Source organism: Petromyzon marinus, chromosome 18, assembly GCF_048934315.1.
Source record: "Petromyzon marinus isolate PM22_M1 ecotype Great Lakes invasive population chromosome 18, UKy_Petmar_22M1.pri1.0, whole genome shotgun sequence".
In the NCBI taxonomy this organism is placed as follows: Eukaryota; Metazoa; Chordata; class Hyperoartia; order Petromyzontiformes; family Petromyzontidae; genus Petromyzon; species Petromyzon marinus.
Window position 1 is genome coordinate 3,697,756 of NC_133684.1, and position 15,618 is coordinate 3,713,373.

The 15,618-nt window shown below is 48.3% G+C and overlaps 1 protein-coding gene across 2 annotated transcripts in view; it reads left to right on the top strand.

Annotated features, from left to right (window-relative positions):
* LOC116943578 (E3 ubiquitin-protein ligase SH3RF1-like) overlaps positions 1-15,174 on the top strand; it is a 122,651-nt gene extending 107,477 nt beyond the window's left edge. For both annotated transcript variants that reach the window (XM_032956533.2, XM_032956534.2), the window contains one exon: positions 11,876-15,174. In XM_032956533.2, coding sequence (XP_032812424.2) covers positions 11,876-12,044 — 169 coding nt within the window. In that variant the 3' untranslated portion in view covers positions 12,045-15,174. The remainder of the gene's footprint in view (positions 1-11,875) is intronic.
* Positions 15,175-15,618: the final 444 nt, after the last annotated feature.

Below are 15,618 nucleotides of genomic sequence, written 5' to 3' on the forward strand. Positions count from 1 at the left end.
GTGGGTGACTTGTGGGTGACTTGTGGGTGACTTGTGGGTGACTTGTGGGTTACTTGTGGGTTACTTGTGGGTTACTTGTGGGTTGTGGGTTACTTGTGGGTTACTTGTGGGTGACTTGTGGGTGACTTGTGGGTTACTTGTGGGTGACTTGTGGGTGACTTGTGGGTGACTTGTGGGTTACTTGTGGGTGACTTGTGGGTTACTTGTGGGTGACTTGTGGGTTACTTGTGGGTGACTTGTGGGTTACTTGTGGGTTACTTGTGGGTGACTTGTGGGTGACTTGTGGGTTACTTGTGGGTTACTTGTGGGTGACTTGTGGGTTACTTGTGGGTGACTTGTGGGTGACTTGTGGGTGACTTGTGGGTGACTTGTGGGTTACTTGTGGGTGACTTGTGGGTTACTTGTGGGTGACTTGTGGGTGACTTGTGGGTGACTTGTGGGTGACTTGTGGGTGACTTGTGGGTGACTTGTGGGTTACTTGTGGGTTACTTGTGGGTTGTGGGTTACTTGTGGGTGACTTGTGGGTGACTTGTGGGTGACTTGTGGGTTACTTGTGGGTGACTTGTGGGTTACTTGTGGGTGACTTGTGGGTTACTTGTGGGTGACTTGTGGGTTACTTGTGGGTGACTTGTGGGTTACTTGTGGGTGACTTGTGGGTTACTTGTGGGTGACTTGTGGGTGACTTGTGGGTTACTTGTGGGTGACTTGTGGGTTACTTGTGGGTGACTTGTGGGTGACTTGTGGGTGACTTGTGGGTGACTTGTGGGTGACTTGTGCGTTGTGGGTGACTTGTGGGTTACTTGCGGGTGACTTGTGGGTGACTTGTGGGTGACTTGTGGGTGACTTGTGGGTTACTTGTGGGTGACTTGTGGGTTACTTGTGGGTGACTTGTGGGTGACTTGTGGGTGACTTGTGGGTGACTTGTGGTTGACTTGTGGGTGACTTGTGGGTTACTTGTGGGTGACTTGTGGGTGACTTGTGGGTGACTTGTGGGTTACTTGTGGTTGACTTGTGGGTGACTTGTGGGTGACTTGTGGGTTACTTGTGGGTTACTTGTGGGTGACTTGTGGGTAACTTGTGGGTTACTTGTGGGTGACTTGTGGGTTGTGGGTTACTTGTGGGTGACTTGTGGGTTGTGGGTTGTGGGTGACTTGTGGGTGACTTGTGGGTTACTTGTGGGTTACTTGTGGGTGACTTGTGGGTTACTTGTGGGTGACTTGTGGGTTACTTGTGGGTGACTTGTGGTTGACTTGTGGGTGACTTGTGGGTGACTTGTGGGTGACTTGTGGGTGACTTGTGGGTTACTTGTGGTTGACTTGTGGGTGACTTGTGGGTGACTTGTGGGTGACTTGTGGGTTACTTGTGGGTGACTTGTGGGTGACTTGTGGGTTACTTGTGGGTGACTTGTGGGTTACTTGTGGGTTACTTGTGGGTTACTTGTGGGTTACTTGTGGGTGACTTGTGGGTGACTTGTGGGTGACTTGTGGGTGACTTGTGGGTGACTTGTGGGTTACTTGTGGGTTACTTGTGGGTTGTGGGTTACTTGTGGGTTACTTGTGGGTGACTTGTGGGTTACTTGTGGGTGACTTGTGGGTTACTTGTGGGTGACTTGTGGGTTACTTGTGGGTGACTTGTGGGTTACTTGTGGGTGACTTGTGGGTGACTTGTGGGTTACTTGTGGGTGACTTGTGGGTTACTTGTGGGTGACTTGTGGGTGACTTGTGGGTTACTTGTGGGTGACTTGTGGGTTACTTGTGGGTGACTTGTGGGTGACTTGTGGGTGACTTGTGGGTGACTTGTGGGTGACTTGTGCGTTGTGGGTGACTTGTGCGTTGCGGGTGACTTGTGGGTGACTTGTGGGTGACTTGTGGGTTACTTGTGGGTGACTTGTGGGTTACTTGTGGTTGACTTGTGGGTGACTTGTGGGTGACTTGTGGGTGACTTGTGGTTGACTTGTGGGTGACTTGTGGGTTACTTGTGGGTGACTTGTGGGTGACTTGTGGGTGACTTGTGGTTGACTTGTGGGTGACTTGTGGGTGACTTGTGGGTGACTTGTGGGTTACTTGTGGGTTACTTGTGGGTGACTTGTGGGTTACTTGTGGGTTACTTGTGGGTGGGTTGTGGGTTGTGGGTGACTTGTGGGTGACTTGTGGGTTGTGGGTGACTTGTGGGTGACTTGTGGGTTACTTGTGGGTTACTTGTGGGTGACTTGTGGGTTACTTGTGGGTGACTTGTGGGTGACTTGTGGGTGACTTGTGGGTTACTTGTGGGTGACTTGTGGGTTACTTGTGGGTGACTTGTGGGTGACTTGTGGGTGACTTGTGGGTGACTTGTGGGTTACTTGTGGTTGACTTGTGGGTGACTTGTGGGTGACTTGTGGGTTACTTGTGGGTTACTTGTGGGTGACTTGTGGGTTACTTGTGGGTTACTTGTGGGTGACTTGTGGGTTGTGGGTGACTTGTGGGTGACTTGTGGGTTACTTGTGGGTTACTTGTGGGTGACTTGTGGGTGACTTGTGGGTTACTTGTGCGTGACTTGTGGGTGACTTGTGGGTTACTTGTGGGTTACTTGTGGGTTACTTGTGGGTGACTTGTGGGTGACTTGTGGGTGACTTGTGGGTTACTTGTGGGTTACTTGTGGGTTACTTGTGGGTGACTTGTGGGTTACTTGTGGGTTGTGGGTTACTTGTGGGTGACTTGTGGGTGACTTGTGGGTTACTTGTGGGTGACTTGTGGGTGACTTGTGGGTGACTTGTGGGTTACTTGTGGGTGACTTGTGGGTTACTTGTGGGTTACTTGTGGGTGACTTGTGGGTGACTTGTGGGTTACTTGTGGGTGACTTGTGGGTGACTTGTGGGTGACTTGTGGGTTGTGGGTTACTTGTGGGTGACTTGTGGGTGACTTGTGGGTGACTTGTGGGTTACTTGTGGGTGACTTGTGGGTTGTGGGTTACTTGCAGGTGACTTGTGGGTGACTTGTGGGTGACTTGTGGGTTACTTGTGGGTTACTTGTGGGTTGTGGGTTACTTGTGGGTGACTTGTGGGTGACTTGTGGGTTGTGGGTTACTTGTGGGTGACTTGTGGGTTACTTGTGGGTGACTTGTGGGTGACTTGTGGGTTACTTGTGGGTGACTTGTGGGTGACTTGTGGGTTACTTGTGGGTGACTTGTGGGTGACTTGTGGGTTGTGGGTTACTTGCGGGTGACTTGTGGGTGACTTGTGGGTTACTTGCGGATGACTTGTGGTGACTTGTGGGTTACTTGTGGGTGACTTGTGGGTGACTTGTGGGTTGTGGGTTACTTGTGGGTGACTTGTGGGTTACTTGTGGGTGACTTGTGGGTTACTTGTGGGTGACTTGTGGGTGACTTGTGGGTTGTGGGTTACTTGTGGGTGACTTGTGGGTTACTTGTGGGTGACTTGTGGGTTACTTGTGGGTGACTTGTGGGTGACTTGTGGGTTACTTGTGGGTGACTTGTGGGTTACTTGTGGGTTACTTGTGGGTGACTTGTGGGTGACTTGTGGGTTACTTGTGGGTGACTTGTGGGTTACTTGTGGGTGACTTGTGGGTGACTTGTGGGTTACTTGTGGGTGACTTGTGGGTTACTTGTGGGTGACTTGTGGGTGACTTGTGGGTTACTTGTGGGTGACTTGTGGGTGACTTGTGGGTGACTTGTGGGTGACTTGTGCGTTGTGGGTGACTTGTGGGTTACTTGCGGGTGACTTGTGGGTGACTTGTGGGTGACTTGTGGGTGACTTGTGGGTTACTTGTGGGTGACTTGTGGGTTACTTGTGGTTGACTTGTGGGTGACTTGTGGGTTACTTGTGGGTGACTTGTGGGTGACTTGTGGGTGACTTGTGGTTGACTTGTGGGTGACTTGTGGGTTACTTGTGGGTGACTTGTGGGTTACTTGTGGGTTACTTGTGGGTGACTTGTGGGTTGTGGGTGACTTGTGGGTGACTTGTGGGTTACTTGTGGGTTACTTGTGGGTGACTTGTGGGTGACTTGTGGGTTACTTGTGGGTGACTTGTGGGTGACTTGTGGGTTACTTGTGGGTTACTTGTGGGTGACTTGTGGGTGACTTGTGGGTGACTTGTGGGTTACTTGTGGGTTACTTGTGGGTTACTTGTGGGTGACTTGTGGGTTACTTGTGGGTTGTGGGTTACTTGTGGGTGACTTGTGGGTGACTTGTGGGTTACTTGTGGGTGACTTGTGGGTGACTTGTGGGTGACTTGTGGGTTACTTGTGGGTGACTTGTGGGTTACTTGTGGGTTACTTGTGGGTGACTTGTGGGTGACTTGTGGGTTACTTGTGGGTGACTTGTGGGTGACTTGTGGGTGACTTGTGGGTTACTTGTGGGTTGTGGGTTACTTGTGGGTGACTTGTGGGTGACTTGTGGGTGACTTGTGGGTTACTTGTGGGTGACTTGTGGGTGACTTGTGGGTGACTTGTGGGTTGTGGGTTACTTGCAGGTGACTTGTGGGTGACTTGTGGGTGACTTGTGGGTTACTTGTGGGTTACTTGTGGGTTGTGGGTTACTTGTGGGTGACTTGTGGGTGACTTGTGGGTTGTGGGTTACTTGTGGGTGACTTGTGGGTTACTTGTGGGTTACTTGTGGGTGACTTGTGGGTGACTTGTGGGTTACTTGTGGGTGACTTGTGGGTGACTTGTGGGTTACTTGTGGGTTACTTGTGGGTGACTTGTGGGTGACTTGTGGGTTGTGGGTTACTTGCGGGTGACTTGTGGGTGACTTGTGGGTGACTTGTGGGTTACTTGCGGATGACTTGTGGTGACTTGTGGGTTACTTGTGGGTGACTTGTGGGTGACTTGTGGGTTGTGGGTTACTTGTGGGTGACTTGTGGGTTACTTGTGGGTGACTTGTGGGTTACTTGTGGGTGACTTGTGGGTGACTTGTGGGTTGTGGGTTACTTGTGGGTGACTTGTGGGTTACTTGTGGGTGACTTGTGGGTTACTTGTGGGTGACTTGTGGGTGACTTGTGGGTTACTTGTGGGTGACTTGTGGGTTACTTGTGGGTTACTTGTGGGTGACTTGTGGGTGACTTGTGGGTTACTTGTGGGTGACTTGTGGGTTACTTGTGGGTGACTTGTGGGTGACTTGTGGGTTACTTGTGGGTGACTTGTGGGTTACTTGTGGGTGACTTGTGGGTGACTTGTGGGTTACTTGTGGGTGACTTGTGGGTGACTTGTGGGTGACTTGTGGGTGACTTGTGGGTGACTTGTGCGTTGTGGGTGACTTGTGGGTTACTTGCGGGTGACTTGTGGGTGACTTGTGGGTGACTTGTGGGTTACTTGTGGGTGACTTGTGGGTTACTTGTGGTTGACTTGTGGGTGACTTGTGGGTTACTTGTGGGTGACTTGTGGGTGACTTGTGGGTGACTTGTGGTTGACTTGTGGGTGACTTGTGGGTTACTTGTGGGTGACTTGTGGGTGACTTGTGGGTGACTTGTGGTTGACTTGTGGGTGACTTGTGGGTGACTTGTGGGTGACTTGTGGGTTACTTGTGGGTTACTTGTGGGTGACTTGTGGGTTACTTGTGGGTTACTTGTGGGTGGGTTGTGGGTTGTGGGTGACTTGTGGGTGACTTGTGGGTTGTGGGTGACTTGTGGGTGACTTGTGGGTTACTTGTGGGTTACTTGTGGGTGACTTGTGGGTTACTTGTGGGTGACTTGTGGGTGACTTGTGGGTTACTTGTGGGTGACTTGTGGGTTACTTGTGGGTGACTTGTGGTTGACTTGAGGGTGACTTGTGGGTGACTTGTGGGTGACTTGTGGGTGACTTGTGGGTTACTTGTGGTTGACTTGTGGGTGACTTGTGGGTGACTTGTGGGTTACTTGTGGGTTACTTGTGGGTGACTTGTGGGTTACTTGTGGGTTACTTGTGGGTGACTTGTGGGTTGTGGGTGACTTGTGGGTGACTTGTGGGTTACTTGTGGGTTACTTGTGGGTGACTTGTGGGTGACTTGTGGGTTACTTGTGGGTGACTTGTGGGTGACTTGTGGGTTACTTGTGGGTTACTTGTGGGTGACTTGTGGGTGACTTGTGGGTGACTTGTGGGTTACTTGTGGGTTACTTGTGGGTTACTTGTGGGTGACTTGTGGGTTACTTGTGGGTTGTGGGTTACTTGTGGGTGACTTGTGGGTGACTTGTGGGTTACTTGTGGGTGACTTGTGGGTGACTTGTGGGTTACTTGTGGGTGACTTGTGGGTTACTTGTGGGTGACTTGTGGGTGACTTGTGGGTGACTTGTGGGTTACTTGTGGGTGACTTGTGGGTGACTTGTGGGTGACTTGTGGGTTACTTGTGGGTTGTGGGTTACTTGTGGGTGACTTGTGGGTGACTTGTGGGTGACTTGTGGGTGACTTGTGGGTGACTTGTGGGTTGTGGGTTACTTGCAGGTGACTTGTGGGTGACTTGTGGGTGACTTGTGGGTTACTTGTGGGTTACTTGTGGGTTGTGGGTTACTTGTGGGTGACTTGTGGGTGACTTGTGGGTTGTGGGTTACTTGTGGGTGACTTGTGGGTTACTTGTGGGTGACTTGTGGGTGACTTGTGGGTTACTTGTGGGTGACTTGTGGGTGACTTGTGGGTTACTTGTGGGTGACTTGTGGGTGACTTGTGGGTTGTGGGTTACTTGCGGGTGACTTGTGGGTGACTTGTGGGTGACTTGTGGGTTACTTGCGGATGACTTGTGGTGACTTGTGGGTTACTTGTGGGTGACTTGTGGGTGACTTGTGGGTTGTGGGTTACTTGTGGGTGACTTGTGGGTTACTTGTGGGTGACTTGTGGGTTACTTGTGGGTGACTTGTGGGTGACTTGTGGGTGACTTGTGGGTGACTTGTGGGTTGTGGGTTACTTGTGGGTTGTGGGTGACTTGTGGGTGACTTGTGGGTTACTTGTGGGTGACTTGTGGGTGACTTGTGGGTTACTTGCGGGTGACTTGCGGGTGACTTGTGGGTGACTTGTGGGTGACTTGTGGGTGACTTGTGGGTTACTTGTGGGTGACTTGTGGGTGACTTGTGGGTGACTTGTGGGTTACTTGTGGGTGACTTGTGGGTGACTTGTGGGTTGTGGGTGACTTGTGGGTGACTTGTGGGTGACTTGTGGGTGGGTTGTGAGTGACAGTGACTTGTGGGTGACTTGTGGATGACTTGTGGGTGACTTGTGGGTGACTTGTGGGTTACTTGTGGGTGACTTGTGGGTGACTTGTGGGTTACTTGTGGGTTACTTGTGGGTGACTTGTGGGTGACTTGTGGGTGACTTGTGGGTGACTTGTGGGTGACTTGTGGGTTACTTGTGGGTTACTTGTGGGTGACTTGTGGGTTACTTGTGGGTTACTTGTGGGTGACTTGTGGGTTACTTGTGGGTGACTTGTGGGTGACTTGTGGGTGACTTGTGGGTTACTTGTGGGTTACTTGTGGGTGACTTGTGAGTGACTTGTGAGTGACTTGTGGGTTACTTGTGGGTTACTTGTGGGTGACTTGTGGGTTACTTGTGGGTGACTTGTGGGTTACTTGTGGGTTACTTGCGGGTTACTTGTGGGTGACTTGTGGTGACTTGTGGGTGACTTGTGGGTTACTTGTGGGTCACTTGTGGGTGACTTGTGGGTGACTTGTGGGTTACTTGTGGGTGACTTGTGGGTTACTTGTGGGTTACTTGTGGGTGACTTGTGGGTGACTTGTGGGTTACTTGTGGGTGACTTGTGGGTGACTTGTGGGTGACTTGTGGGTTGTGGGTGACTTGTGGGTGACTTGTGGGTGACTTGTGGGTGACTTGTGGGTTACTTGTGGGTTACTTGTGGGTGACTTGTGGGTGACTTGTGGGTTACTTGTGGGTGACTTGTGGGTTACTTGTGGGTTACTTGTGGGTTACTTGTGGGTTACTTGTGGGTGACTTGTGGGTGACTTGTGGGTGACTTGTGGGTGGGTTGTGAGTGACAGTGACTTGTGGGTGACTTGTGGATGACTTGTGGGTGACTTGTGGGTGACTTGTGGGTTACTTGTGGGTTACTTGTGGGTGACTTGTGGGTGACTTGTGGGTTACTTGTGGGTGACTTGTGGGTGACTTGTGGGTTACTTGTGGGTGACTTGTGGGTTACTTGTGGGTGACTTGTGGGTGACTTGTGAGTGACTTGTGAGTGACTTGTGGGTTACTTGTGGGTGACTTGTGGGTGACTTGTGGGTTACTTGTGGGTTACTTGTGGTGACTTGTGGGTGACTTGTGGGTTACTTGTGGGTTACTTGTGGGTGACTTGTGGGTGACTTGTGGGTTACTTGTGGGTGACTTGTGGGTTACTTGTGGGTGACTTGTGGGTGACTTGTGGGTGACTTGTGGGTTACTTGTGGGTGACTTGTGGGTTACTTGTGGGTGACTTGTGGGTTACTTGTGGGTTACTTGTGGGTGACTTGTGGGTGACTTGTGGGTTACTTGTGGGTGACTTGTGGGTTACTTGTGGGTGACTTGTGGGTGACTTGTGGGTTGTGGGTTACTTGTGGGTTACTTGTGGGTGACTTGTGGGTTACTTGTGGGTTACTTGTGTGTTACTTGTGGGTTACTTGTGGGTGACTTGTGGGTGACTTGTGGGTTGTGGGTTACTTGTGGGTTATTTGCGTTACGTTCTTCTGGGGGGGGGGGGGGTGAGGAAGGTGGGGGGCTACAACTGTGCCGGGCCCCCAAGGTGAGGGGAAGCGCCCGAAGAAAGTGTTGCAGGAAAACTTGTTTTCATTAGCATGGCCACTTGGCGGGTAAATATTTACGTTGAATCGTCAATTGTCGGAAACGGTGGTGACATGATTATTTGGTGGGTGATTATCGCGTCAGTGCAAACGACACACCAGTATCTCCTAAAATGTATTTTTAAAAATGTATGAATGCCACCGTTTTCACTCGTTACGTACATTTCCATCGTCTCTTTCCCAAAGAAAAATCTGCAAAGGGGCGCGCACTTTGTAATCCTAAAACTGGGTTCAGTCTCGGCCAGGGGTCAGAAATGAAAAAAGGGCCTTTTTTTTTTCTTCAAATTAATAACTCGATATTTAAAAAGCCGCAATGCACCGTGTGCTGAACACGAGAGACCGGTGGGTCCTGAACAAATAACTGCCACGAAGCAGCGCCTTAAAGAGCCACCGCACGTGCCTCTGGAGCCGCAGGTTGCCCGACCTCCCGATCTAGGCAACAGTGCAGTTGCTCTCTTTGACAATGGTGACAGCGGGTAGGAAGAGCTAACGATAGGGGCCCCCCCCAGCCAAACCCACTCGTGCTCATATGCTGTGGCATGAAAAAAAAACACTAGAAGTGAATTGAAGGGATTTGAAATTTACGTTTAAAAAAAATCTTGAAAATTGTTCGGAATTGATATTTAGTTCTCCCGTCGTTCGTGACACTGTGAAAGTGTTGGCGTATATTCATACGTACACCCGAAATAATGCACAAGAGCATTTAAAATAGTTTCTTCAAAAAGTGGCAGCGCACTCGCCGTTGCGAGGTGAACGCACGGCGCGAGGGCATGCGGCTATCGCTGCCGTCTGGTGTGTTCATGCCCAGATGTAGCTTTTTTGTTTTCTCATCTGGCGCTTCGTTCACACATCATCCATCCTGCGGTCAGAGCCTTCGCAAACCAGCACGCTCATTCCCCGGAAATAGACTCCAGACTCCACCACCCACCCCACGTGAGGCCATATCTGACATCCATCTTATTCCTGAAAGGGCTGGACATGCGCGCGCACACACACACACACACACGTGCATACACAAGGCAAAGTTTCCCTCCGTATAGCCTCAACAGACCCTTTGGGGCAAGTGCTGCTAGCGAGTCTGCACGGGTCAGAACCACGCCCTACCACCTTTGTCACCCACCAGGCAGGGAATTGAACTCGGGCCGCTGTATTCACGGCGCAGCACTAACCGTTGTACCATGGCTGCCCACCCAGTGTGGCTGTACATCGAGAGGGTATTTTTTTTTGTTTACCAGATAAGACCCACTGAGCTGTGTAACTCGTTTTCATTTGCGACCTGGCCACAAATGGTATCTCAACAAATTGTCTTCGCAAGTGAAAATGTATAGCAGCCAAACTCTCGAACTGCGTGTTGTTTCTACATGTGGAGGGGGAAAACCGGAGGACCCAGAGGCAAAATCCACGCGACCACATTGAGAAAATGCAAACTCCAAATATACAGCAGCAGGGTGTCAGGGTCGGGATCGAACCCACCATCTCCTGCATAGTAGTTAACTTCTCGCCACCGTGGTGCCCCCAATAATGATGAGCGTAGGCCTCGCTGCCCAGGGTGGCGCGCTCTTTATAAAATACATTTCAAATGTTTGTTCTTCCCAAGTGGCAATAAATCAGGCCGAATCTTAACAACCACTGGAGGTAGTTTTCAGTGTCTCGGGTGTGTTAATGTGTGGGATTTGTATTCATGTGAAGCGATAGCAAGGCAGATGCTAAATCATAATCGTAAACTTGTCTCACCCGCTTCTGTTTTTCTTGTTTGTCTGTTTGTGTTTTTTTTTATCACTCGCAGCTTAATGCTATTTCTAGGAAGCGCAATGTCGGTTTCATGTTGAGAATACTTATGTCCCCCTCTCCTTTAAACGTCGAGGCGAGAGAGGTTTTTCACTTTTTTTTTATCTGAGTTGTCACCTTAATGCACGTGTGTGGCAAGGTCCCAAAAAAAACGGAGCGAAATAAACAATATCTAAATCACGTTTTATCGCAACAATTGCAAATGTTTCGATGCCTTTTGGGCTTTAAAGTAAATAACGATTCCTCGTCCTCTAAACCCCCATTGGGCATTTGAACAGCCATCCAAACAGCTGGCTCGGAGGCCCTCCCCACATAAAGCCGAAGGAATATTTCCAAGAAAGTGTTTCCAGAGCTGATTGTTTTAATGTTTTTTTTTATTTTGTAGCACCCAGCAGAGAACCGCTGCACCAAAGTAATTTCCTGCAGATGCGTGTGTACAGTGCTGCAGTGGCTACACTTTGTGCGATCACGTCTGGAAATTTTTAGAAACTGACAATGCACATCCCCTGCAATTTCTGCATTTTATTAGTTTTATGTTTTTTGCCTCCCCTTACCCGAGCACACACCGCAGACGTCTGATGAATAGCCATCACCGGTCTATTCATTGCCATCCGGGGAGACCATGGGGAGGCCGCACGCCATTATGAAAAGCGTTGGTTGTCAAATTCCGACTACCAAGCCGCCGTTGACCCGGCCTCTGTGCACCACCCCGCACCAGGCAGAACATGTGACGCGCAGGTCGGTTGTACCACGAGTTGTGCCTGCGAGCCAATCACCCGGATCTCGTGAGACCTTGGGATCTAAGCAGGCGGTGGAGCCTGGATAGTGCTTGGGAGGGCGACCGCTGTACCATTATCGAGTTTTTTCTGAAGCTGTGAGGCTACGTGGTTGGGCACTGAAGGTAGTGCAGCAAAGTCCACTGTTGTATGGTACTTCGTGCTTGCCTGCCTTCATAAGCCCATGCTGACCAGCGTGGCGAAGTATTGTCAAACAAGCTCAATGCAGAAATGCATTGAGCTTGTTTGCCCCCCTCCCACCTTCAACGCGCTCTGACTAGCGTGCCTAAGTATTATTAAAGATCCTCCCACAAACCGCGCAATGTTGGGAAGCCTTCATCCGGCAGTTGATTAACAAAAAGGGATGTACACACACACACACAACGTTGTATTTAACCAATCCAGCATTGGAATCATTTCAGCGTGTGGTACGCCACCCTAACCAACCATCCTGTGTTATCCCATTTCCTACCCCGTCATCATCCCCCTGCACATTTCTACCCCCCCGAACAACACAAATCGCTGTTTTACCTTAACCCTGACCCCTTTGCCGGGCCGTCCCTAGGTACCGCGTGGTCGTCCCTTACCCACCGCAGAGCGACGTGGAGCTGGAGCTGAGAGAAGGGGACGTGGTCTTCGTTCACCGCAAGCGGGACGACGGGTGGTACAAGGGCACGTTGCAACGCAACGGCAAGACCGGCCTCTTCCCGGGCAGCTTCGTCGAGAGCTTCTGAATTCCAAGCCGCCCAACGAAAACTGCACCATCTTGGTGCCTGTCACCGAGCAGCCCACCACCACCACCACCGCTAAAAAAAAAAAAGAGTTAACTTTTAAAAGCAGAATTACTGAACGACTTTGATAAACAATGCCTCCTGCTCACAAAACCGCAGCTGTATTTAACAGTGCCTTTTGTTTGCTATCGTGGCTCCTCCGTATTTATGTGCCGACTCGAAAAATCTGCGGAGATTTGTAACTGTGCACGGGGGGGGGGGGGGGGGGGGGAAGAGACGAAAAAAAACTGCCTCGTTTTTCATTTGAGAAGAACTCTTGGGGTGGATTTGTGACTCTCTTGTTGATAAATAATTTCTGGCACCCGTGAAGAAGACGGACGGCTGAAACCCTGGCAGATTCTTCGCCTTGCCCACGAAAAATATTCACGTTTCTTCTTCTACTTAAATATTTAACAAAACGACAAAGTAAAAAAAAAGTGTTTGCAGGAGATATTTTTAGTTTAGTGTATATGAATTACATTACATCAGTTATTTGTTTATTGTTTACAAGCTGCTGATAATGGTGCCGTGATTTGTAGGATCGCCTCTTGTGGCTGTTTGGCAGTGTTCGTGCTAAGAGATCTGTCGTTCAACTCTCCTGCAAAAAAAAAAATCTGTGTTAGCTTTTAATTATAGATTCATTAACTCATTCTGTCTGTGTTATAAAAGTTTCAACATGAGTAAGATGAAAAAGTAACTTTGAACAAAACACGTCGTTTTAATTTAAACGTTTTTATGTCACGAGAAATGAATTGTTCAGACGTCTAATTTACATTACCCATTGTTCCGGGGTGAAACAAAAAAGTATATACTTAAAGAAATAATCTTTAGTATTTTTTGCTAAATAAAACAGAGCCTGGGGTAGAGCAGGATAAGGACACTTTGCCAACTGGCAACAAAACAGCCCGCAAATAAAACACTGCATCCACAATGTAGCACTGTGCGGCGCGAGATGTGTGTGGCACAGTGCAAGCAACATATGCTGAGACGGTTTTTATTCTAAAAAAAAAAATTAGAGACACATCATCGCATGCAAAGAAAATGTGTAACATGCGTCAAGATGCGATCAAGATGTGAAAGTAAATATTGTTTCTTTTAATGGTCTTTTTTTAATTCTTGTAACGTTCTCAGAAAATAAAATAAATGAAACAACGCAGGTGTGCCCAGGTCTGCCTAGGTGCGCCGAGGTGCTTGTTGACAACGGTTATACACTTACTAATATGACAAACAGTATTTTGTACATGATATAGCCAGCTTAGAAAAAATAACATTACAGAAGGGAGTGGTTAAACGGGGGGGGGCGGGGTGTGGAACTAAGCTCCTGTGTCCAGAGTTAACTGTTTGCAGGTGGCACTGAAGTTAAGGGTGGTCTTTGTGTCCAGCTATTTGTCGCAGCTATGGAAATTGGTCATGCCGATCTCCATACGCCATTGGTCTCTGCGTAATTTGCACAGGTCACATTTTTTACTTATGGGTTCTGTGAATTGAAAACTGTTAAGTTGTGCTTATTTTTGATTCCTGGAAAAGCTATCCTTTTTTTGCATTTTTTTGTTATTATTAAATGTTACATTACATTTGCATTGGCTTTCAGAAGCATGGTCCAAATGTGAGTAACAGCCATCACTTTTCAGTACGTATCCTTAGCCAATATTGCAATAAACCTTGGGTGTCAGATTAAACTATTTTAAATGAACAAATGTGTTATTAACCTCATTCTACCCTCATGATACTTGTGCTACAGGAAAGCCTTGTAAATGGTTCCTATACCTGAAACAAGTAAAGATCTCGTAATGGAAATACCTATATCCCTCATGCGTGAATTATCAAGAGCAGAGCTGAAACATTTTATTTTTGGTTTATTGTGATTTAAAAGTCCATAAAATCCCCAAATGTGTTGACGGTTTTTATATATATCATTTCATAGTAGTTATAGATCTGTACATGTCATGGCGGTCCCCACAGTGGACATGATGATGCATGAGAGGCATATATATAGATGCCACTTTCCCAGATCTAAACATTGAAGAAACCCTTGACATTGTGGTGAACCTGCAAACAGTTACAGCCGCGTCTTTGTCAAGAGAACGGTAACGGGAGGCTACGGGGGGTAGAGGTAATGCCAGTTTAGGTGAACATCAGGGTCAGTGTTGACTTCTGGGCGAAAACAACTCAACATACATAAAAAAAACTTGAAGTATTGATATTAAACACAGTAATATAAGTACAATATTATTTACTATAGATTACACTATGTTATGTTTGGCAAACGAAGTGTCTGTATATATTGTTTACAAAGGTGCCTTTCCAAAGACCTTTTTTTTGTGTGTGTGTATACCTATTCATTTTTTTTGTCGACGGAAAGTAGACTCGATAAAAGGGCGCTGTCATATTGTACGATGTTACTTTTACCGCATTGCTGTACGATTATGTATTTATTTGGCTGCTAGTTCAATGTTCCTCACGCTCGTCATCTTTTTCGGCTGTTGTTAGCTGGCAAAAGCAACGCCACCTTAGAATTAAAGGAAACTTTTAGAGAGGGGAAAAAAAAACAATGTACCCGTTAGAAGTTCGCTTAGCGGGTCCACACGCGACTTCTGCTCATACGCATTTCTGAACAGCTCACTGATCGTTTTGCACACTAATCTTACTCACACGTATTATTCTTATTTTGTATTCAATGTGCTGCTCGTTGTTTTGAGATCTCGGTGACCTACCAAACTTACCAAAACTCAGCCTTTTGCCGAGAAAACGACTTCAGGTAAATGAGCCCCGTTCAGTTGGAATATTATTTCAATATCAATTATAATTTTGGTGAAGGAAATGAAAAATAAAGCAAAAATATATATAGTAATGTATCGCTTTCTTTTCTAATCGAACCGTTCCTACACCCTCTATAACCCTCCCCCACCCACCCCGTTAATGGGGGATGCTTCTGCATCTGCACCCCTGCTCATGTGGTCGCATGGGAAACCGCGGATTTCACGATGCTTGATGATCGGTCATTTGAATACCAGTTTCTTTTTGGTTGTACCGTAGCTCAAGTGTCTGTATACAAATGTACGTTTGCATCTTAATAAAAACAAAGCAAAATGTGGCGTTTTATTCGAGACGTCTGCTCCTGTGTGTGTGTGCCACCAGATCGCCCCGGGGATGAACGGCGCTTTCATAAAGGTAGCGCGGAAGCTAAGCAGGGTGAAAAAAAACAACCAGCCTGGATAACTGCTCGCATGAGTAGTGTACTTATTCAGGCTTTGCTGATGGCCAGCAGAGAGCTGAGCAGCAAAATACTCGACATCATTGTTCTGTACTTCTATGCTCCCGCGTGTTTACGGTACAACCCGGATTCGGCAACCCGCACTGCACATAGCCGTCAACCCATCACGGTTTACCCCGTATTTTTGCACTGGGAAATTAAGTTTTTTGGGTCCATGCGGCGTACAGCCGCTTCAACACGGGCAACAAACAAACGTGTGTTTGTCTATTTGTGTTTCTCCCCTGTGATGGGACTTTGTGGGATGGACGTTGAGATTGATAAGGG